At 44.2% G+C, this 24,651-nt stretch overlaps 2 protein-coding genes across 8 annotated transcripts in view; one reads left to right on the top strand and one right to left on the bottom strand.

Moving 5' to 3' along the window:
• The window catches only part of IL7R (interleukin 7 receptor), a 188,913-nt gene that overhangs the window by 124,385 nt on the left and 39,877 nt on the right, over window positions 1-24,651 (top strand). The window lies entirely within an intron of this gene.
• Window positions 1-24,651, bottom strand: part of RANBP3L (RAN binding protein 3 like) — a 47,626-nt gene that overhangs the window by 20,492 nt on the left and 2,483 nt on the right. For 4 of the 7 annotated variants that reach the window (XM_083402962.1, XM_083402959.1, XM_083402963.1 and 1 more), the window contains exons 2-10: window positions 11,776-11,831; window positions 10,187-10,223; window positions 8,446-8,523; window positions 7,893-7,967; window positions 7,651-7,722; window positions 6,831-6,967; window positions 2,446-2,528; window positions 768-852; window positions 108-204 (exon numbers count right to left, since the gene is read on the bottom strand). In XM_083402962.1, coding sequence (XP_083259088.1) covers window positions 108-204; window positions 768-852; window positions 2,446-2,528; window positions 6,831-6,967; window positions 7,651-7,722; window positions 7,893-7,967; window positions 8,446-8,523; window positions 10,187-10,223; window positions 11,776-11,831 — 720 coding nt within the window. The remainder of the gene's footprint in view (window positions 1-107; window positions 205-767; window positions 853-2,445; window positions 2,529-6,830; window positions 6,968-7,650; window positions 7,723-7,892; window positions 7,968-8,445; window positions 8,524-10,186; window positions 10,224-11,775; window positions 11,832-24,651) is intronic. The other 3 variants (XM_083402964.1, XM_083402960.1, XM_083402965.1) reach the window with 2 other exon arrangements.

Raw genomic sequence — 24,651 nt, 5'->3', positions numbered from 1 at the left:
GTCTTTTCTCTTGGATTACCAAATGCAATCACAATATCATGAAGTGCAAAATGAAAGCTGTACGGTAAAAAGTTAATGTTATTTATTTGGTAAGAAAAATCACCTACTTGTCTGCGGAGACCTGCTATGAAAACCTATAGGAGACGTGGATTTTTTTCCATTGTTGTCGCTTTGAGAATGCAGCTCTGGGGATATCGCTGGCCTCTAGGAAAATTGCAGAAAGGCGTTGCAAGTGACAAAATCAGAACTACAACTGGGAGCATGTCAGATGCTGATATTTTACTTATTTTTAACAATTTAAAAATGAATGGCATTGTAAAATATGCAATGAGACAAGGAGCAGGTTATACTTGTATGATAGTATCCTGATTTTAATAAAGCAGGATAATGTGCAACTTTTGCAAACATCCTGTAGTAAAATATTCCAGGAATATTTTAGTAGTAAAATAATCCAGCAGATAATTCTCCTCCACAAGAAGCCTTGGTATACATTAGATTCTGGCCTATGTAAATTGAATTGGGTATCATTTTACTCTGATTTTAAAGTGTGATTTGTTCACTGTACTAAGCCAAATATATCAATCTTTGCACAGAACATGAATAGTATCCTGCCTTAACTAGAATTATGAGAGCTTTTTGAACTGTTCTAAATTAAGGGATATCTATAGTAAAGTCAGAACTTATAAATTACTGTATTGGAACGTTGGATACAGTCTTTTTACATGGTTTTCCCTCCCCAGAATGAGAAACAAATCTTTAAAACATACCAAAACTCTTTCTACTATATTTTCACCAAACACAAAGTCAGAATGTCTACTGCTTGAGAAAGTTCTGCCTTCAGGTAGTTGGTTGCTTAAAAAGGAAAAAGAAAGAAAGAGTCAGGGGGAGAAGAAGCCTAATCAACTTTTGAAAAAATAAAATACAAGTAAATCTGATTCACATATATGTGTATCTGTGTTTGTTTTCCTGGAGTCCTGCCAGAAAAGCCTAGTGTCAACAATTATTATTTATTTTATGAATTGCTTATGATGGGGCATCCATTTATTGAATGCGCTTAAAGCAGATGGAAAACAATTGCATATATAAAAACCATTAAAACATTTGGCTAATACGAAAACAATTTTAAAATAAGGAAAAAATAACATATAAAACAAATGTTAAAAACAACAGGTTCGTATATAAAATCAATTTAAATTCTAAAACGGATATCAATACAAATATCAAATCCAATACAAATGCAGACTACTTTGAGTAGACTGTATTGAAACCATTTGGATTTTATAGGACACCTCTTTAGGGCAATAGTGGCCAAGTTTCAAAGCCAGATGTTCTAAAGTAGCAGTTCTCAACCTGTGGGCCCCCAGATGTTGTTGGACTACAACTCCCATCATCCCTGAGCTCTGGCCTTGCTAACTAGGGGTGATGGGAGTTGTAGTTCAACAACATCTGGGGACCCACAGGTTGAGAAAGGCTGTTCTAAAGCCAGAGAAATGATAACTGGGCTGTTCAGAAGAGATCCCTCCATAAACTGATAGCCTCTGAGGTCCTCTAGTCCAGTCCCTTTGCTCAGCGCAGGACTCTGGCAACTAAAGTTTCCCTGACAGATGGACACCCAGCCTCTGCTTAAATACAGCACAGCACCTTCCAAGACAAACAGTTCTTGCCATTACACAGTTTATCCTAATGTTCAGCAGAGATCTGCTTCCTTGCCGTTTCCACCCATGAGTTCTAGTCCCACCATCTGGAGCAAAAGGGAACAAGTCTGCTCTGCCATCTGCAATGACAGCCTTCCAGATAATTGAAGGCAATGATCATATCTCCCCTTGATCACCTTGTTCTCCAGGCTAAATGTACTCAGCTCTCTCAACTGCTCCTCGTAGGACTTGGTTTCCGAAACCCTTTGTCATCCCGGTCATCCTGTTTGCTTAATGTCTAGTTTGCCAATGACTCACATAACATGTAGCATCCAGAACGAGGCAGAGTTCCATGCCAACGACTCACATAACGTGTAGCATCCAGAACGAGGCAGAGTTCCATGCATTGGAAGCCACATTGGGGCCAGAACCACCAATCTTGCCCCCAAATATTTCTGCTCAGGATGCCCACATACCACTGCAACGTCAGAAAGGGGGAGTCTTCATGTGTACAGTGCAATTGTACACCTGTAGGTTCTCATTATTATCGGGACCCCTGTGAGTTTGGTGTTTCTGATGGTGTGGGCAGCCTATGCATTTATAGCTCTTTGTGTGTGGACTTTGCTTTCTGATATTATGTGGGCATATGGGAGTGTGGCAGGAATGTACACAGACAATCATGGACAGGGTCCGTTGGCAAAGGGGGTCTTTATTATTAAAGATACCTAAAAAGAAGAATTAGGCTACTTGGGTGAATGTTTTGTTTCTTCCAGAACCATTCGCCACCCCAAAAATATTTCACTTTGCTTACCTTATTGTTTGAAGGCCTGAAATGTGAAGAGAGGGAAGCAGTCTTTCTGAGTCATCTGCCCACAAACAGGTGTCACCAGATACCTAAAAATAATTAAACCAATTTGGCTTTTCTTGTTTTCTGAAAGCGTACACCATCGCTGGATATGGCGAGTGGCACCTTCAATTACCCTACCATAGGGGTGTCGTGATTGCGGGCCACTATCCACCCCCCTTTTTCAATTTTTTTTATTAATGTTCCAAGTTTATAACAAATAAAACACACAAATAAAGAAAAAGGACGTTACAATACTAAAAAAGGCAACAAAAACAAACATGTAAACACCTAATACTTTAAGACCTAATTTGATTTTCATTGTTAACTGACTTCTTCGAATCCCTCCTTACTGAGTTTCATTGAATCACTTTTTTAACAGCTCTCCAATATCCTCTTTCTAATCATATTGACACCTTTAATTTTCAATCTTCTTCTCTTTTCATAATTATCTAAATCCATAGTATTTTACAATGCATTCTTACTCTAGTCCTAGGCCCATTTGATACTTTCAAGTAACTTCTACTTGTCGTATGTTACAATATTTGGCTAAATAGTCTTTAAATTTCTTCCAATCTTCTTGATATTCCTCTTCTTTCTGATCGCGGATTCTTCTAGTCAGGTCAGTTAGCTCCAAAAAGTCTAACATCTTCATCTGCCATCACTATCCACCCCACTTAACCAGTCCTCCAAACTCCGGAAGGAGTGGCAAGGAGAGGGAGAGGATGCGAGGTGTTGAAAGTCACAAGCCAAATGGTATAAAGCTGCTGCCACAACCTCCTTTCCTGGGTCAACCCTTGAATCGGGTCCAAGGAGGAGAACCCCCCTTCGATATTTACCAGGTTGCCCAACCCTGTGTCACTTTTACCGTGACGCAGACAGAAATCCAACAGGTAGTGTGTATCAAGTGGTCAGGCACCAGTTCAGCTTCTCCAGCAAAAGGCACAAAATACAAAAGTCCTTTTCCAAATTTATTGAAAAAGCCACTCAGCAAGTAAAAGGTTACAAACAAGAAAAATTACCGTATTTTTCGCCCTATAAGACGCACATTTCCCCCTCCAAAAATGAAGGGGAAATGTGTGTGCGTCTTATGGGGCGAATGCAGGCTCCTTGGCTTCAGCGATAGCAACGCGAAGCCTCCGAAGCCTGCGCTCAGGAGGCTTTGCGTTGCTTCCGCAGAAGCCAGGAGAGTCTGCTCTTTGAGGCTGGCGGTGGGGGAAAGCAGCGCCTCTTCCATCGCCAGCCCCAGAGGATGGGGGGCAGCGGGAAGGCGCGCAACGCCATCCCGCTACTCCCCAACCCGGCTTCGAGGCTGGCGGGGGGAAAGCAGCGCTTCCCCCCTCGCCAGCCCCAGAGGATGGGGGGCAGCGGGAAGGCGCACGACGCCTTCCTGCTACTCTCCGACCCGGCATTGAGGCTGGCGGGGGGGAAAGCAGCGCTTCCCCCTTCGCCAGCCCCAGAGGATGGGGGGCAGCGGGAAGGCGCGCAACGCCATCCCGCTACTCCCCAACCCGGCTTCGAGGCTGGCGGGGGGAAAGCAGCGCTTCCCCCCTTGCCAGCCCCAGAGGATGGGGGGCAGCGGGAAGGCGCACGACGCCTTCCTGCTACTCTCCGACCCGGCATTGAGGCTGGCGGGGGGGAAAGCAGCGCTTCCCCCCCCTCGCCAGCCCCAGAGGATGGGGGGTAGCGGGAAGGCGCGCGACTCCATCCCGCTACTCTCCAACCCGGCATTGAGGCTGGCGGGGGGGAAAGCAGCGCTTCCCCCATTGCCAGCCCCAGAGGATGGGGGGCAGCGGGAAGGCGCACGATGCCTTCCTGCTACTCTCCGACCCGGCATTGAGGCTGGCGGGGGGGGGGGGAAAGCAGCGCTTCCCCCCTCGCCAGCCCCAGAGGATGGGGGGCAGCGGGAAGGCGCGCGACGCCATCCCGCTACTCTCCAACCATCCTGTGGGCTTTTGCGGGAGATGGGGGAATTCCCCCACCTCCCGCAAAAGCAGGCAAAAGCCGCGCGCTCTTTAAAGGGACTCCGCGGCTTCTGCTGGCTTTTCCCCCCACCTCGTAGAAAAGCCCGTAGGAGCCGCGCAGCCTTTAAAGAGCGCGCCACTCTTGGGGGCTTTTCCCTGAGGAGGGAGAAGGGACGGACTGGCTGAGTCCGTCCCTTCTCCCTCCTGTGGGCTTTTGCGGGAGATGGGGGAATTCCCCCACCTCCCGCAAAAGGAGGCAAAAGCCGCACGCTCTTTAAAGGGGCTCCCTGGCTTCTGCTGCCTTTTCTAGGAGGTGGGGGAATTCCCCCACCTCGTAGAAAAGCCCACAGGAGCCGCTCACCCTTTGAAGAGCGCACCGCTCTTGGGGGCTTTTCCCCAAGGAGGGAGAAGGGACTGACTGGCTGAGTCCGTCCCTTCTCCCTCCTGTGGGCTTTTGCGGGAGATGGGGGAATTCCCCCACCTCCCGCAAAAGGAGGCAAAAGCCGCACACTCTTTAAATGGGCTCCCTAGCTTCTGCTGCCTTTTCTAGGAGGTGGGGGAATTCCCCCACCTCGTAGAAAAGCCAGCAGGAGCCACGAACCCTTTGAAGAGCGCGCCGCTCTTGGGGGCTTTTCCCCGAGGAGGGAGAAGGGACTGACTGGCCATTTCAGTCCCTTTTCCCTCCTGGTCGAAAAGCCCGTAGGAGTCGCGCACAGCTCCTGTGAGCTTTTGCGGGAGGTGGGGGAATTCCGCCACCTCCCGCAAAAGCAGGGAGAAGGTCTTGGAGTAGCGCACAGGCTGCGTGCAGCCTGTCCGCTGCTCCCAGAGCTGCGGGGGGGAAATCATATTTTTTTCCCTTGATTTCCCCCCCTGAAAAGTAGGTGCGTCCTATGGGCCGGTGCGTCCAATAGGGCGAAAAATACGGTAAAATGTTGCGCAGTGTAACTGACTGAAACATTCTCACAAAGTAACAGTTCAAAACATGGCAGATCATCAAAGTTTCTTTGCTGGTCAAGCACCCTAAGGCGCAAAACACCAGGGCATGGTGGTCTGCAATTTGCATCTCAATTCCTCAAACTTTTATCCTTGAGGATTCCACTTGGAGAAGGGGTTTAGGGACCAATCATTTCTTTTGGTTAATTACCAAATACCACTGGCTGTATGATTTGACTATAACTCCTGATTGTCAGGAGACCAAGACAGCTGAACTTTGTTTATGCTCAAAGGACCTTGAGATCAAAAAGTACTCCCTTCGTTCCCAGACTCGTACCAGGCTTTTTGAGCTATAAATTGCCTGATAGCCTTTTCACACCCATTCCACATCCCAGCTCCCCAACTGTCAGAATTTACAAATCAGATAACATCTTCTTCCTGCCCAAAGACAGGAGGCAATTTGATTCTCACTTCTAAAGACAGGGAGTCTGCAGTTAAGGAGACCAGACCTCTGTTTCCCAGAAATCCACAGCTTTACTGTCCCACAATTCCTCACGCCTACATGAACCAAAGTTTTAACGTGCTAAGATTTCTCAACTTCACTACAAGGGGCATTAAAAATAAATGGAATGCTAGCCAGAACAGCTTTAAAATGCCATTCACACCCGAACACAAACTGGTCCCATTATTTTAATGGAACTCAGGAAATACCGTATTTTTTGCTCTATAAGACTCACTTTTTCCCTCCTAAAAAGTAAGGGGAAATGTGTGTGCGTCTTATGGAGCGAATGCAGGCTGCGCAGCTATCCCAGAAGCCAGAACAGCAAGAGGCAGCGCTGCTTTCGCTGCGCAGTGATCCCTCTTGCTGTTCTGGCTTCTGGGATTCAGAATATTTTTTTTCTTGTTTTCCTCCTCCAAAAACTAGGTGCGTCTTGTAGTCAGGTGTGTCTTATAGAGCGAAAAATACAATACTTGGCTTGGGTTGGTCATCTGCCCTCACTGCCAGTTCAAGTGCCTTTAAGAACTGCGTCTGCTGCACGAGCTTGTCTATTACGATCTGCCTCAAGGCCAAACTATAAGTGGAATCCATCACACGGTTTGCCCATCATTTTTCTTTTGCAAAGGGCCAGTGTGGTCCTCAATCTGGATCAGAAACAATGGCATGGAGATGCTTTAAAAAAAGAGGAGGAGGACACAACTTTACCCCCTTTTGTGGTCCAGCTTCAGTAAAGGGGCTACATGAGTATCGTCAGCTCCCACTTCAGATCTTTGCCTACCACATGCCCTAAAGGGGTGCATCATGGCTTCAGGTGGCTAATGTGTGAGGATTGCAATACTGAACTAGTACCCAGTCCTTGTACTTCTTTGCAAGACATCTGGGAGATAAAAACCCAATTCCATAAGGTATTATGAGCCATGTCTGGAACAAGGCTTCCTATGTGTGCTATATTTTACCTCAGTGTCTGATTCGTGTTTATCCTCCAGGACATTTTCAATCTCAATCTTCTCTATTGGTTTGTGCAAAGGAACTTGCGGTGGTTGTAAGATGGCAGGCCTTAAAACATCCCGTTGTACATTTGTTGAAGGAAGACCTTGCAGAATAGAGAGAAACAGGGATTTTTAATAGCCCCATATAATGGCTCCATTAAAGCGGTACCTATTTATCTACTTGCACTTTGTTTTGTTTTTTAAATATAATTTTTATTCAATTTACAAATAAAACAAATTAATACAATTCAAACAATTTTTAACACCATTCTCTCATTTTTTGACTTCGCTCAACTTGGCTGGTACTCCTTCCCTTCTCAATTTTACACACATTTCTTGGTTCTTATCTATTTCTTAAGTTGAATCTAATTTCATTCCAAAGTTTTAATTTTCATTTTTACAAAGCTTTGTTAAACGTTACAAGTGTTATTTGTTTTTCACTTAAGTTATGCATATATTCTAAGAATTTTTCCCATTCTTCAGTGAATCTCTGATCTCGTCGATTCCTTATTCTTTCTGTCATTCTATCCAGTTCTACAAAGTCCATCATTTTCATTCTCCATTCTACTCCATCTACTTGCACCTTGCGGTACCTATTTATCTACTTGCACTTTGACGTGCTTTCGAACTGCTAGGTTGGCAGGAGCAGGGACCGAGCAAAGGGAGCTCACCCCGTCGCTGGGATTCAAACCGCTGACCTTCTGATCGGCAAGTCCTAGGCTCTGTGGTTTAACCCACAATGCCACCCGCGTCCCACAATGGTTCCATTGCACTGTAATAACTGTACCTTTTTCTGTTTCTTTCACAGCAATGTTCTTTTGTAGTAGCGCTGAGGTCATGAATATGTTATTCTTCTTTACTGCAAAACAGTGCAAAGTGTTTAGCTAAATTGGTTTTCTTTTTTCCTCTTTTTGTTTATTTTGTACTGAGTTTTACCAGTGAGTCAAAACTCCCTCAAGCACTGACAAAATAATAATAATAAAACTATACTGGCCTACTAAATCACTGTTTAGTCATACTTTAATTTACCTGGCTGGGGTGGTGGAAATGTTGGAAGGATGTTAAAGGAAGATGATCTTGCTCTTTTGGGGGAAAGAACATTTTCTGGAAACACAAGAAGCAAATCATAAATTTCCCCAAGGGTATTTTACACTTATAACTTAAGCAAATGTAATTATGCCAGCATGTAAACACAATTATAGCACCATGTTTCTTTGATAAAAAAACTTGGCAGATATATAGACTAAGGCAGCCAACTCCTATCAACTGCAGTCAGGGTGACCATCCCCAATGGTCAGGGATGATGGAGATGTTATCCAAAACATCTGGACACTCGGTTGGGGAAAGCTGAACTAAGCATGAGATTATTCTTACAGTTTCTGTCCTACAACCATTCACATCCCACTGTCGTCCATTTCAAGCTATGTTTAACTAAGTACCTTTGAAATCAGTGGGAATTAAAACGTGCTGCTCAGCATTTAATTCCAACTGAGTGAGTACAATTTGAAACCAGGTAGAATAAGGGGTTTACTCTCAATCTACAATACAGTACTGGAAAGGGAAATGGGCTAAGAAGTCATACCTCTGTATGACTGGGAGTCGGAAGTTTGAAAAGAAAAAGACGACGATCTTGCACGTTTTCTGGAATAACCAGCGGAAACTAAAAGGGGGGGAAACACAGCACACATCATCATGCACTGCAATTCCTTTCAACCTCAGCAATACAACAGCCCAAAAGGAATCAAACCCAAGGCTACACAGCGTGGCATAGTGGTGACCTTGGGCCAGCCATTGCCTCTCAGCCTAACGTACCTCACAGGGCTGTTGGGGGGATTAAATGAGAACCATGTACAGTGGTACCTCAGGTTAAGTACTTAATTCATTCCGGAGGTCCGTTCTTAACCTGAAACTGTTCTTAACCTGAAGCACCACTTTAGCTAATGGGGCCTCCTGCTGCTGCCGCGCCACCGGAGCACGATTTATGTTCTCATTCTGAAGCAAAGTTCTTAACCCGAGGTACTATTTCTGGGTAAGCGGAGTCTGTAACCTGAAGCGTATGTAACCTGAGGTACTACTGTATGAGACCTTGAGCTCCTTGGAGAAACAGGTGGGAAATAAATGCAAAAAAATTTAAAATAAGCATTAAGACTCCACAACCTGAAAAAAGAGACAAAGCACGTGGCTTTGTAACCCCCCCCCCCAATCTTTAATACAATTTATTCTTAAAATAAAAAAGATCCTTGCCACTTCCCCCAGGTGGTAAGGACCTATGTGATCAGTCCTCTACGTGGAGAGAGGCGGGGCTCTTGCAGGGATTAAATGATGAGCAGGAGACCCATGTATGTCACCTTGAGCAGCTTGGGGAAAAAGATGGACTATAAATGCAATAGTAAACAAATAAATAAGGCTGTCTTGTGATTGTCAGAAGACGGCTGATAAATCAAGGGTTCTCCCTAAACAAGGGTAGATTATCCTAGGGTTACAAGTACCGGTATATTATATTTGAATAATTAAATTATAATTAAAATCTATTGCGTGTTGAGGAAGTTGTCCAAGAGAGAGCACACTCTTGTCCATATCCCACCGATGACTAAGATAATCACATGTCCTGGTTTGCAGAGGGCAGAGAACAGCCCTTTATTCAAAAGGCTGAATAAAACACGTTTTGTAGATATGGCTATTTTTTCATAGGAATGCAGGTGCTGGGTGTGCAGGGACCCTACTTCCAAAAAAAAAAAGGGACAAGAATATATGCAGCTGCTTAGTCTCAGGTTTGATGCCATATCAGATTTGCTGCCAAACCAGAAGCAATACAGGTATTTATTGGCATGAAAAATCCTGAGGCAGAGGATTGAATCTAGGTGATATGTTGATGCCCTGGGTTGACTAAGGTGAATACCTATTTACTAAATAAAAATGATACTATGTACTTTACAACCAGTTGGTGTTGGAAGCTTTCTTAACAAAAATAAATGATTACATATATTGTTATTATTTTATTTTTAATAAAGTAATAATAATAATTAAAAAAAATGTGCACCCCACCCTCAAGGCCATTATTTATCATAGTTATCCTACTTTCCAAAAATGTAACACTTCTTGAGATGGTTTGGCCCCTTTATGTTTTAACAATACAAATTCCACAAATAGTTTCCATATTTCCTCAAAGTCATTTCTCTTCCATATTCCCCTTCCTACTTTGACAGCAGGCGTTAATTTATCATTAATCGCTATATCCCACACCTCTTTATACCACTCTTCTATTTGGAATCCACCTTGCTTTCCCCATTTCTTAGCTAGGATAATTCTTGCCGCCTGATTACCTTTTTCGGTCTTGCACACAGGATCTTCTGCAAGCCTCTGGACAGAAAAAGAGAGTAGTCAGCCCTCAGTTGAGGATTGCCAGATGTCAGTTATTTTAAGAGAGACCCCTAGTTGGACACTGGTTTTTGCAGGCTCTGGAAATATGTGTAACAGAATGCATAGCAGAAACTGAGGCTCAGTCTAGATCATGAACAGATGATGTTGGAGATCAGTTTTCATCAGCCCCACCTCAGCGGCAAAAGTAGACAGGGCAACAAATGTGACTCTTAGCCTTGTGCAATAGACTGTTTTCTACACACACTCACACTTTCATCTGTCTCCTCCATCCAGACCAGCAAGAGATATTAACAGAGCTTAACAACTTATTCTAGCCACACAAAAACACTCAGTGAGTAAAACACAGTCACCGAGGGGACATGGGCTGGGGAGAGGGGAGTGTCCTAGGAAGACTTCCAGGGGGCAGAGACCTTGAGGGTTGCATTTGCCCCCAAGACCTGAGATTCCCCATCGCTGCTCTGCATGCATTCAGAGTACAGTGGTACCTCGGGTTAAGAACTTAATTCGTTCCGGAGGTCCGTTCTTAACCTGAAACTGTTCTTAACCTGAAGCACAATTTTAGCTAATGGGGCCTTCTGCTGCCACCGCGCCACCACCGCACAATTTCTGTTCTCATCCTGAAGCAAAGTTCTTAACCCGAGGTACTATTTCTGGGTTAGTGGAGTCTGTAACCTGAAGCGTCTGTAACCTGAAGCGTCTGTAACCCGAGATACCACTGTACAATCATACCTCAAGTTAAATATGCTTCAGGTTGAGCATTTTCAGGTTACGCTCCATGGCAACCCAGAAGTAACGGAATGCATTACTTCCGGGTTTCGCCTCTCGCGCATGTGCAGACGCTCAAAATGACGTCATGCGCATGCTCGGAAGCGGCGAATCGCGACCTGCGCACACGCAGATGCGGGCTGCAGTCGCTTCAGGATGCGAACGGGGCTCCGGAACGCATCCCATTCGCATCCAGAGGTACCACTGTACCCGTTCGCATCCAGAGGTACCACTGTAACTTCTAAACCAGGGGTAGGCAACCTAAGGCCCGTGGGCCGGATGCGGCCCAATCACCTTCTCATTCCAGCCCTTGGACGGTCCGGGAATCAGCGTGTTTTTACATGAATAGAATGTGTCCTTTTATTTAAAATGCATCTCTGGGTTATTTGTGGGGCCTGCCTAGTGTTTTTACATGAGCAGAATGTCTCCTTTTATTTAAAATGTATCTCTGGGTTATTTGTGGGGCATAGGAATTTGTTCATCGCCCCCCCCAAAAAAAAATATTCCGGACCACCCCACCACCCCCCGCTGAAAAGATTTGCTGACCCCTGTTCTAAACTCTGCTACTATGGCTGGGAACCCAGGTTTTCCAGGATTCCTGATTGCACATCTGCCCCAGATGTGCACAGATGTACCTATGTATGCAGACTCTCTGCTGAACCCACATAGGCCTGCTGCTGTGGTCCTGCACCTCCCACCTTGCGCTCTGACTCACCCCAGATGTGTTGTCAGGAGAAATGCAAGAAGGGGAGGCTTCCGTTCGTACCTTGCAAGGGCGTTCCTTCTTGAATACAAATATGGGCTGTGCAATCACAGATCTGCCTTGGGAAAGAAGAAAGACTCCATATTAAACAGTGTGTGAATTCAAATAATGTTTCATTTTGCACAATATAAATATAACATGTTTTTGTTGTTTTGGGATTTCTGAACAGAACTCAGCTATTCTGCGAACGCAATATTTCATCTTTTGAAACCATGCCCTCTTCAAATGCATGCCATCCACTTTTACTGTTATCTTTTGGGGATACAGCTGTACTAGATGAAAAAATGTATTTATTGTCATGTACTTTTACCTTTGGGTCACAGGTGGCGCTGTGGGTTAAACCACAGAGCCTAGGACTTGCCGATCAGAAGGTCGGCGGTTCGAATCCCCACGACGGGGTGAGCTCCTGTTGCTCGGTCCCTGCTCCTGCCAACCTAGCAGTTCGAAAGCATGTCAAAGTGCAAGTAGATAAATAGGTACCGCTCCGGTGGGAAGGTAAACGGCGTTTCCGTGCACTGCTCTGGTTCGCCAGAAGCGGCTTAGTCCTGCTGGCCACATGACCCGGAAGCTGTACGCTGGCTCCTTCGGCCAGTAAAGCGAGATGGGCACCGCAACCCCAGAGTCGGCCACGACTGGACCTAATGGTCAGGGGTCCTTTTACCTTTACCTTTTTACTTTTACCTTTGTATTCTCTAAAGCAGCTTTGTACTAGATGGGGGGGAAATGTGTTTATTGTTGTGTACTTTGATGTTTCTATTCTCCAAAACAGGTTTGGGACCTTTACCTAATGATAGGGACGGTTCTGGTAGCAGGAGCAGCTTAGGGGGTGCTCCAGTTGCCCAGTAATCACCTTCTTTCAACATAGGATGTGTGGTCCAATTCAGCCATTTGCCTGACTGGGGCCTCCGAAAGTAGAAGGGAAACAGCACCCAGAAACACCTCTTACAACGACTTGTTCATCTTGAAGGACAAGTTGTGGCTCATCCTCTCAGCCTCAAAGCAGGTGCCTTTGCCCCACCTGTGCAACATTAACATACATCCACCCATTCGCTTGGCTGTTTCTTGGCCCACCGGTTTCCTTTGCAGTGGAAACCTGCGCTTCAGCCTGAGTCCATTGCCTCTGGCTTCTCTTTGGGAGTGTGTCTCATGCACGCACCCTCTTTTCATCCTCACTCAACGGCATGGGATGCCTGCACAAATGTCTGATTTCCATGTCATACATTCCATTTCAACATCTTCTATGACCTTCTGCAGATACCATTTTAGCAGGTGATCCATTAACACACTATAGCAGGGATTAGCAAACTTTATCAGCAGGGGGCTGGTCCACTGTCCCTCAGACCTTGTGGGGGGCCGGACTATATTTTGGAAAAAAATATGATTGAATTCCTATGCCCCACAAATAACCCAGATATGCATTTTAAATAAAAGCACACATTCTACTCATGTAAAAACACCAGGCAGACCCCACAAATAAACCAGAGATGCATTTTAAATAAAAGGACACCTTCTACTCATGTAAAAACACGCTGATTCCCAGACCGCCTGCGGGCCAGATTTAGAAGGCATTTGGGCCGGATCCGGCCCTGGGCCTTAGTTTGCCTACCCATGCGCTATAGAAATTGGGCCTTCAGTGTCCTGACACCTACCATGTGAAATTCTCTCTTATTAAAGATTAGACAGGTGCTGTCCCTTTCCCAGTCTGCATCTGTATTGGAACTATTTCCAGATGTTTTTAGGTGAATCAATTAATGTTTTTGCTGCCCTGAGCCCCTATGGGAGGAAGGGCAGAATATGAATTTAATTAATAATGATAATGATAGTAAGTGTTGTTCTCAAATCAACAGCAAGCAATTTTAGGTGCTTCTCTTCATCTTCCTAAAAGTAACTTAATAGATGTAACGGCAGGGTTAAAACTGAGCAAGGATGCAATTATGGCCCATGTACCCATCTTTAAACAAACCACAGTTTGGTTATATATGCAACTCTATTTAAAGAAAAGGAATAATGAACTATTTCTCCTGAGCTGTTAATGATTACAGCTCAGTCAAATTGCACAGAGGCAGAATTCTGCATGTGGAGGTAGTTATTGATAACTTAACCGCATACAGTATTTTTTTAAAAAAACAGAGATAGATTTGACTGCACCCCACAAAGGTATAATTTGTGAAGCCACCCCACAAGCTTGTATAATTTATATGAGCATTGCTCAAGTGAAACTTATTAAAATATTCATCAATTCACCACACAGACAGTTAAGAAACTTTATATAGAGCTTGGCTTAGCTAGCATAACCATTTAATGTTGGAACATTCTGAAATAGTTGCCAAATACAGATTGGACACTTCCTTTCCAGGGTATTTAAAAATATTTATAAGATATATTTAATCTTTCAGTGTACAGTATATGTGTGCATATATGAATAGTCTCCAGAATATCTGGGATCCTCCTTACAAAACCTATGCAATCAAATATATTTTGTTCTCATAAAACCAGCTGCAAAAATGTGGAATGGGTTGTTAATTATAACATGAAATAATATTATATCCCAATGGGGAAGTGACTATGCACAGAACTGCAGGAAAGCAATAAATCAGGCATTTTGGTATTTGCCTATGCATGCTCAACTGTGTGTAGCATTCAGACGTCCCATTTCATCAGATGGTAGAGTAATAATAATAATTTTAATAATGATTTATTATTTATACTCTGCCCATCTGGCTGGCTTTCCCCAGCCACTCTGGACAGCTCCCAACAGAATATTAAAGACACAATAAAACATCTAACATAAAAAACTTCCCTAAACAGGGCTGCCTTCAGATGTCTTCTAAAAGTCAGATAGTTATTTATTTCCTTGACATCAGATGGGAGGGCATTCTACAGGGTGGGTGCCACTACCAAGAAGGCCCTCTGCCTGGTTCCCTGTAACCTCACTTCTCGCAGTGAGGGAACTGCCAGAAGGCCCTCGACGCTGGACCTCAGTGTCCGGGCTGAACGATGGAGGTGGAGACACTCCTTCAGGTATACTGGGCCGAGGCCATTTAGGGCTTTAAAGGTCAGCACCAACACTTTGAATTGTGCTCGGAAACGTACACTGGGAGCCGATGTAGGTCTTTCAGGACTGGTGTTATATGGTCTTGGTGGCCACTCCCTGTCACCAGTCTAGCTGCCGCATTCTGGATTAGTTGTAGTTTCCGAGTCACCTTCAAAGGTAGCCCCACGTAGAGTCAGGAACAGTGTGTCAAGTGCATGGCAAGGATGTTGAACTAGCTGGGCCTGTGGCACCTGATCCGGGGAGGCTCATCTTATGGTCTTAAAAATGCCTTTGTTTTTGTTAGTATTAATATGTCGAAAAATCAGAAGGGAGCTTTCATTCTCATCTGCTCTTCCAATGACAAGTGCTTCTGCCCTGATCTAATATATAAGGCAGTCTGCATGCATACACACACTCTCAGATACTGTCTGGTCTCAGCCAAATGAAGGGAATCCTCTTCAATTTGTCAACCCACATAGTTTTAAAGACCGTGCAGCAGGATGTAGGTGCTTCAGGGTGAAACCTGAAGTACGACTCTTAAACCCAAATGTCTGCGACATCAGTCCTTTTTATGTTCTCTGTAGCAACTTGCATTCTAATAGGCAAACCACCTTGACCTGGAGTAAAATTAATTCTTTTTTTTAAAGTAGTAGACATAAGTAGCTGAAGATGGTTAGAAATGGGAGGATATGTCCATTTCATTTTATCCTTTTTCCAATTTTAAGTTTCGTTCTCCGCATTTCCACATCACTCTGCATTTTTTTTAAAAATCACAAAAATCCACGTGCATTTTAGTGCGAATTTCTCCTAATATACAGTGGTACCTCAGGGTACATATGCTTCAGGTTACATACGCTTCAGGTTACAGACTCCACTAACCCATAAATAGTACCTCGGGTTAAGAACTTTGCTTCAGGATGAGAACAGAAATCGTGCTCTGGTGGCGCGGTGGCAGCAGGAGGCCCCATTAGCTAAAGTGGTGCTTCAGGTTAAGAACAGTTTCAGGTTAAGAACGGACCTCTGGAATGAATTAAGTACTTAACCCGAGGTACCACTGTACACACATTTTTTTTGCAAAGCAAAACATGTAGAAAATACTAATATAATGTATTTTCAACAATATGCGCAATTTTATGCACACCTTGCTCTGTGCGCCTATGCATTTTTAGATACATTACTTGGTTGCTTTGCAAAACTTCAGAGAAGAAGAAGTTCTGCAGGGTTTGTGTATTATTTTGCAAAGCGTGACTTCGGCGTGCTCTCCTTCAAATGCAACCCAAATCAAATTTCTCTACTGTGTCTACTTAGTCTAGAGCAGTTCTGGTGCTGCTCAAACTCAGCAGAGGGCAGTAGTGTCCAGCCCATTGCAGATGCCTTACAATTTTCTCATCTTTGACTGTAACCTTAAAACTAGAATGGGGAAGCTGCAGGGAACCTCCAGCTGCTGTTGGATTCCAACTCCAGTTTCCTCCAGCCAGCATGGAATGATATCCAGGGATGATGGGAGTTGGAATCTGACAACATCTAGAGGTCTGCAGGTCCCCCAGGCTTACCTACAAGGCTTACTAGCCTCATCATTCAGAGTTTTCTTTTAACAAGAACAAATTCTATCATCTTTCCCAGTGGTCTCTTCCTCCGGCTTTCTTTAGGAAGGCTGAAGTTCAAGCGTTAGATGGGACCACCCATTTTTATCATGTAAAAGCAGAAACGCTTTAGCCTTGTGACTTTAAAACATATTGCACTAACGAAACAAAGCAAAATAAAGGGAAGGGAAAAAAGGATGTGGGAAACCAAATAACAGACTCACTTTGGACAACCATGAGAGAATGACTGTTTACTAAAAGCTGGAAGGCCGTAGGAAGCTGGCAAGGATCAGAAATGTTCTGTGCCAGAATTAGGAGCAGGGGAAAACAAACTGTTGCAATAGCAGAAAGCTCAGATCTGGGAGGAACTGAGGGAGTGTTTCTGAGTGGCTGCATTTCTGACTGGCAGCAAAATCAGGAGACTAAGATATCACAGTATGTTATAAACAGTAAAGGACTTATTCTAGTCAGGGTGGGTAGGAGGAAACACATATGTCTAGGGTAGCCACTTATACATTGCTCCCAAAAGGAAATGTATTATCAAAACAGAGGGCACATTAAATTTTCATATGCTAACATGCATATTGGTGCAAATATAGAAACAGGGCCCCTCCAGACCACTGGCATATTGTTGGTGCATTCTGCAACATATTCTTCGCACAATGCATTAGTACATTAGTGGTGGATTTATTCTGCTTTATTTTTTGTCTGCTGTGATACATCCTCAACGCCACCTCATTATTGCTGCCTATGGCAGAACAAAAGTGGAACAAAAGATTTACGGTATAAAACGTGGCAGGGTCTCAGCAGGAAGCTATGGGATATGCACAGACTGGAAACGAAGCAGTGTGTCCGTCCCAAAATTTCTGCAGGTGCAAAGTATATGGAAAGCAGTATCTGGTATGACCACCCCAGTAGCCCAAATCATCCAGAATGCATGATAACAATGGCATCCGGTCCATGATTACTCTAACTTAGAAAGAAATGCAAAACATCTCACCACAGTGTGAGCAACTGAAAAATGGCAGTAAACTGCTAGTTGTTTAGGGTATTATTATTGTGTATATATATTTTTAACAGCCAGGGAAAAGGAGTGGTGTTGTGGAATTTTCAACCCCAGGTGCCAAATTAAGTTGGCTGGCGTTGGGTATTGTGCACTTTTACCGGAAACAAGACTACCGTTTGCAAACAGTCTTGGGCCAAGCCAGGAAATATACAGGCACAAACCTGCCGGCACATTTTATATTATAGTTAAAGCCCACATTTGTGAGCTCATGAAAGCATCAAGGTTATATAGGGTTGCCGAGGTTATATAGGCTTGGACATAGCCGGGATTTGGCCTTTAGAAGCAGGATTCAGCGGAAATTGATGCTATGTCCAGGAAAATCAGCGTTTTTTTGATATTTTGCAAAACAACAACAACTTTGCCCCAAAAAAGTTCAACAACTTTTGTGTCCAGATGTTCACTTTTTGAAATATGGCAACCCTAAAATAATTTTATCATTTTTACCCCATAAGAAACAACAACAACCCAGTCTTGAGACAACCTAGCATGTAAGGAGGTGACCCCAGATGACCAAAACAGTGAGGCAAGTCCAATGCATCTATATCTATATGTACTGTGTTGCCCGCTGATTCTCCCATGCAAATATTCACACACACACGGCCGTTTTCCTCTCCATTGGGCTTGCTTCTGTTTTCCGAACCTCGCTGACAGGGACACAAGAAGCTGATTTTGAATGAGTCAGATTATTGGTCCATCTAGTTCGCTATTGTTTATACCAGGGGTAGCTAACCTGCTGCCCTCCAGATGTCGTTGAACCACAATCCCTACCGTCCCTAACCATTGGCCATACTGGCTGGGGGTGATGGGAACTGCAGTCCATCCATATCTGGAGGACACCATGTTGGTGTCTACTCTGGCTGGAGGTGGCTCTCCAGCGTTTCAGACATAGGTCTCTCCCAGCCATACCTGGAAATGCCCAGGATTTAAGCTAGGACCTTCTACATTCAGAGCAAATGTCTACCACTGAGCTTCTACAGCAAGCATGGCCTTAATATATATTTGGAGTGAATCTTTGTTCCAGAATGAGAACATCTCATGTGCATGGGAGAAGAAAAGCGCTTTAGTGATGGCTGCAGAATGAAACTATGGTGGGACAGATGGAAGCAAATAGAAAGGACTGTTCTCCTTCTAACAGTGCCAGCTCATTTGGCAGCCATCTGAGACTATCAGCCAGCTTTAAGGGAGGCAGAAGAGACACATGGCCTGATCTCTTCTGTTGACAAAAGCAGGAGTTGTCCACAAACAGGCACAGTCGCTCACAGAGGCACTCCGCCCTACGAGGACCCATAGGGAGCAAAAGGCAGTGAACGAGGCAAAGGAAAGGGGTGGAGGCAAAGGATACAGGGGCTGCTCCTCCTAGTCCTCCTCCTCCTCCTCCTCCTCCTGAACAACAGCAGGACGCACACACTCGGCAGGCTGGTTTCAAAACTGGTTGAGACCGGATTGCTCCAGTCCTGAGCAGCTCAGCTACTTTGAGTGCAGGAGGCTGCTGGAAAAGTCTCTGCAGAAGCCTGCCAAGTGGGCCGCTTCTGGCTGGTGGGACTGGAATAACCCACCCCTTTCTGCCAAAAGAAGACCAGACCTCGTAAATAAAGCCAGCCTTGTAAACAATCCTGGCATAACAGGGCTCTTGTTTTGTTTTTCCCCCCTCCTTCCTTTACATAAATATATTGTATGCACCCTGGCCTGCAGCAAACACATTATCTTTGGTTGCAGCTTTCCCCAAGCAGGTGCCCTCAAGTTGTTTAAAACTACAATACCCATCGGGGCCACTAAGGTTGGGGAAGGCTGCTTTAGCAGAGAATAAAAAAAGGTAAAGGTAAAGGTACCCCTGCCCATACGGGCCAGTCTTGACAGACTCTAGGGTTGTGCGCCCATCTCACTTAAGAGGCCGGGGGCCAGCGCTGTCCGCAGACACTTCCGGGTCACGTGGCCAGCATGACAAGCTGCATCTGGCGAGCCAGAGCCGCACACAGAACGCCGTTTACCTTCCCGCTGGTAAGCGGTCCCTATTTATCTACTTGCACCCAGGGGTGCTTTCGAACTGCTAGGTTGGCAGGTGCTGGGACCGAACGACGGGAGCGCACCCCGCCGCGGGGATTCGAACCACCGACCTTTCGATCGGCAAGCCCTAGGCGCTGAGGCTTTTACCCACAGCGCCACCCGCATCCAGCAGAGAATAAAGAGGAGTGCAATTTACACCTGTGCTGCTCAGACTCTCTCTCTCTCTTTCTCTCTCTCTCTCTGCATTCCTATTCTCCAAAAAAAAAAAAAAAAGAAAAGAAAAGATTGTTTTCTCAGTACTTTGGGCATGGAACGTCCAGTCCATAAGTAGCTCATCAAGAAACCTGCTTGCCTTTTTATTTTATGAAGTGTTTGGAAGACATGGCTGTGTAGAGTTGTTTTAGTATGCCTTTTTTTGGGCATGAGCTGTTTTATCTTGGTTTTATATTAATTTTATTAGTGATTTGTTAGCCTGGTTTATACATAGCACTAAGCCAGGGTTTCCCAATCTTGGGTCTCCAACTCTTTTTGGACTACAGTTCCCATCATCCCTGACCACTGGTCCTACTAGATAGGGATGATGGGAGTTGTAGTCTAAAAAAACAAGTGGTGACCCAAATTTAGGAAACCCTGTGCTAAACCCAACTTCCACCAGCCTCAACCAATATGGCTAATGGTCAAGGATGGTTGGAGTCGTGGTCAAGCACCATCTGGAGGAGGACAGGTTCCACATCCCTGGTTTAAGCTATTCCTCCAATTGTACCCAACCTCTATATTTGTAAACATTACAAAATTCTAATAAGCCTCCAGTGACTTCCTTCCACAGGAACCAAACTCAGGATAAGTGCTGTTTGACCCTGAAACTATTCAGTATTTGGTGATAGGGAGGAGGTGGAATTTGGTTCACCTTGCCTTTAAAGGTGATTGCACTAAAGTTGCACTTTCTAAAAACAGTAAACAAATCGAAACACAGCCATACTTCACGAGTCACACTTTTACGAATTTTGCAATGCAGTTCTGCAACTAAAAATTGCATACCTAAAAGCATGTGTTGGGGTGGTGTGCATATAAATGCATATATTAGTAAAAATAATGTGCAAAAATGCATTTACATTTGGGAAAGTTGTTTGCAAAATGTGTATATCTGTTAAAACTAAATACAAAAGAAAACCTTCTTGCAAGGAACTTGCACTACAAGGCTGATGAATTTCCATAAGGATTTTTTATTTTTTTTAAGGCAAACACAGAAATTTCTGCAGAAATATGTGGAACTGAATTTACGATTGGGGAAATCAGAAACCGAAAGAACAGAAAATTGAACAGTCCTCCTTGTAGAAGTGGGCTGAGTGTCACAATATGTTACATATTGAGAGCTGGGGTTGCTCACAGCAGCTAAACTGCTTTCTTTGGCATCTCTTGTGGTGACCACGGTGTGCGTTCCAGCTGTTAGTAAGAACAGTGCTGGAGTTCAAGCATGTTAAGGGTTTGTTAAACTGAAGCAGCTGTTCATAAATATGGTCCAGTTCACAGGAATATTGGGCTGAAGACTCTAGCATGACACAGCTATGTTGAGGGAGCAGTGCTTAAATGATACAGCGGCCAAGGTGGTACGTGGCCCCCTCAGCTACTGTTTTCAATAAAGTTACATGGGGTGTGGAGTTAGTGGGTTTCATTTAGTGTTCCCTACCTATCTCCCAAAAGGGATGCGGGTGGCGCTGTGGTTAAACCACAGAGCCTAGGATTGCCGATCAGAAGGTAGGCAGTTCGAATCCCCGCCACGGGGTGAGCTCCTGTTGCTTGGTCCCTGCTCCTGCCAACCTAGCAGTTCGAAAGCACGTCAAAGTGCAAGTAGATAAATAGGTACCGCTCCGGCGGGAAGGTAAACGGCGTTTCCGTGCACTGCTCTGGTTTGCCAGAAGCAGCTTAGTCATGCTGGCCACATGACCCAGAAGCTGTATGATGGCTCCCTTGGTCAATAAAGTGAGATGAGCACCGCAACCCCAGAGTCATCCACGACTGGACCTAATGGTCAGGGGTCCCTTTACCTTTACCTTATCTATCTCCCCCTATAACTCAAGCACTGTAATGGAGAGCTGAAAGCAGATTAAAGAAGAATGGATAAGAAGTCCCCACTAGACCTTGGAGCTCTAAGATCAGAGGTGAACTAATCACTGATTTAAAATTTATTTAGCCTATATACTTGTGCTCGTCTTTTGTTGAACAGTCCCCAGTTCCCACTTCTGGAAGCTGGGTAGATAAGCCATGTGCCATACTTTACAGAGGGAAACCCCTCTGTTTGAAAGGATGTTGGGTCCAGCCTAAACATAAAAAGCCATAAGAAGGGAGAGTAAGTTGCCTATCAAAATTTAACACCTGGAGAACAAGCACACAGTCCACCTGAACTAGTAATGATAATAATAATTTATTATTTATACGCCGCCCATCTGGCTGGGTTTCCTCAGCCACTCTGGGTGGCTTCCAACAGAAGGTTAAAAATACATTAAACTAGGATGAGGTATTGCTATTTTAATTACAGAAATTATTTATAAAGTTGCACCTAAACATCTGTATTAGCACATATCTTATACAGATCTATCTCCTCTTTTTTGGCAACGAATTGCCTCTTTTATTATGGTAAGGAAGGGGCTACCCTCAATGCCATCCGGGCAGAATCTTACCATTCCACTTGCACAATTTAATTTCTCCCCTCTTTCCCCCCTGTGGCCACCCTAGGCCCTCCCCAGATCTGCTCCAGGTGGTTGAGGGTATCTCTAGAGCACATTTAGGGGCGCACAGGGAGTGGAGAGGGGGAGAATGTTGTGCGAGCAGAAATGCTTGCATTGAAAAACTTTCTCATTAGAACTACGCTGGATTCCTCCCCATGTCTTTTGTTTGGTAACCAGCATCAGAAGCTGAAAGCTTGCAAATGGAATGTTCTACTTTGCCTAAGCTATCAGGTTCCTTTCTGGTTCTGTCCCAAAACAACCAGGTTCTTCCAGCCTCTACCCAGAACCTACCAAATCTTGCCTTGGCTTCCGTGTTCCACCTATCCCGGCCTTATCCCCTGGGTTTCCCCGAAGGACCAGTATTTTGAAAACAAACAAAAAATGGAAATGATTCAGTCCAATGACCGACACAGGCTTCCTACCAGCTTCACAGGTGAAATAACAGACACACGCATCAGCAAATCAAATGCTGATTCAGCCATCACTTTTGCCAACTCACTCACTTTGGAGAGGTAGCTTTTGGATATCACAGCTGCCAACCAATCGACATCATCCATAGCTGACTTCTGATGCAAATACGTGGAGCTGGAATTTTCAGAGCTTGACCTTACCTTTCAGAGGAAAGGTATTTCAAGTGGGGACGCTTCCAAATGAGCTGCCATGCGATAAAAACAAAGCATCTTTTTCCCCACCCATAAACACATTTACTTGGAAGTAAGCCACACGCTTCAATAGAGCTTGCTTTTGAGTACATGGTGCATAGGACCGCAGCCTTAGGAGCAGAGAAGTACTATACATTTTCTTTCATCTCCTTCATGAAGCTCTGGTGTATGGTTGTCAGGAAAAATAGATTGCTTTCTAGGCACACGTCCCGGTGGTTTTCCACTTACCCAACTCCTTTCCAAGGGGAAACTTGCTCTTTGGCAATAGATTGGAACAAATGGCAATCTAGGGGAAACTGGAATTGCCTTTTGCTCAAACTGAACACTAAAGAGCAGTTTTCCCCCAGGGAAAGCAGGGAAAGTGTAGATAAGACCATATTTAGCATTCTGTTCAATGCATGCTACTTTGTTTGGTCTAAGAGTGGTGCCTTTCTTTTTCTTTTTAAATTAAACATAGTAAGAAGCAACACTAAACTTTTTAACATTTCCGTTTTGAAACTAAGCTGGTTGCGGTGTATTCACGGCCTGCTTTGATGATTGAATATTTAATATATTTCACTTTACTGTTCTGCTGCTGAGTTTATCCCCCCTATTAATTTATGTGCTTATGGTTTTATGTAAGCCGCCACAGCCATCTAATGGTAAGGTATATATGTATAAAATAAATACAGAGCTACTCATTAATTTCCAGTCTAAACTTGAAATACTCTCATAAATTGATTACAATTTATAACCATCTCGGTTCCGTTCCCATTCAGCTTGTGGAGAAGCCATCCCCTTTTCAAAAATAGCTCTGATTACTTTTACATTTAGCAGGTATTCAGGGACTTTAGTGCATTAGCTGCTGGTAGTTTGTGAAATAGTATATGTTTAGCTCGTTTTACCGACACCTACATTGTTGCCAAGAATCTCACTAAAGCCTTTGAGCTGAAAGCACGACTTGCCTAAACCTGTAGCGACACAGACAATAGGGTTTATTTTAGAGATTAAACTTATCGCAAGGTAAAGACTATTATTACTTCTCATTCATGTGTGACTACACTATTGATTACATCATATATTGTAACCTTATATTGTAAGGGACATTTAGGGTTGCTAGACCAAAACGTCAAAAATATGGCACGATTGGAATACAATGCAACTGAAATAAAGGACATTTATTGGGTTCAGAAGCTTGGTGCGGCTTTGAAATAGCCTTCTTCAACCTGGGGTACCCTAGATGTTGTCGCACTACAACTCCCATCATCCTTGGCCATCAAATCCAAAAGTTAGGGGTGATGGCAGTTGTAGTACAACAACATTTGGGGAAGGTGAAGGTTGAAGAGCAACTATGACATTATTTCTAAAGCATACTTTAAAAATTTGATGCGAAAGAATTTAGATCCTTCAGCATGAAAACCCTAATATGCTGCAATATATGATGAAATTTGCAGTATATTCACACTTGGCAGGCAACGAACACTGTCAACCGCAATGCTTAATGAAGTGTTTGGGAGAACAGGTCGTCTTCTAACGATTGGAGATATTTTTGGATGCTGCATCAGAACATCATCATTTAATCAGAGGCACTCTGGCAGCACAAACTGGGCCACTAGATCACAGAGTTCATGTCAGACATGAAACAGGGAAGACTCTGACATCTACAGGATCACTAGGACTTTAACTTTGACCTTGCATTGCAGCTTATCATGTCATGCTGAGAGATCTCAAATATATACTATAACGAGGTACCATAAGCCTAGAAAAAGTTGGCACCATGCAATTGGTCCCAAGCGTCATCAAACAATTAGGGAGCCAAAATATT

The sequence above is a fragment of the Podarcis tiliguerta genome, assembly GCF_965153285.1.
Source record: "Podarcis tiliguerta genome assembly, chromosome: 11".
In the NCBI taxonomy this organism is placed as follows: domain Eukaryota; kingdom Metazoa; phylum Chordata; class Lepidosauria; order Squamata; family Lacertidae; genus Podarcis; species Podarcis tiliguerta.
Note: the sequence above shows the minus strand (reverse complement) of the source record. Positions and strands in the feature narration are given on the sequence as shown.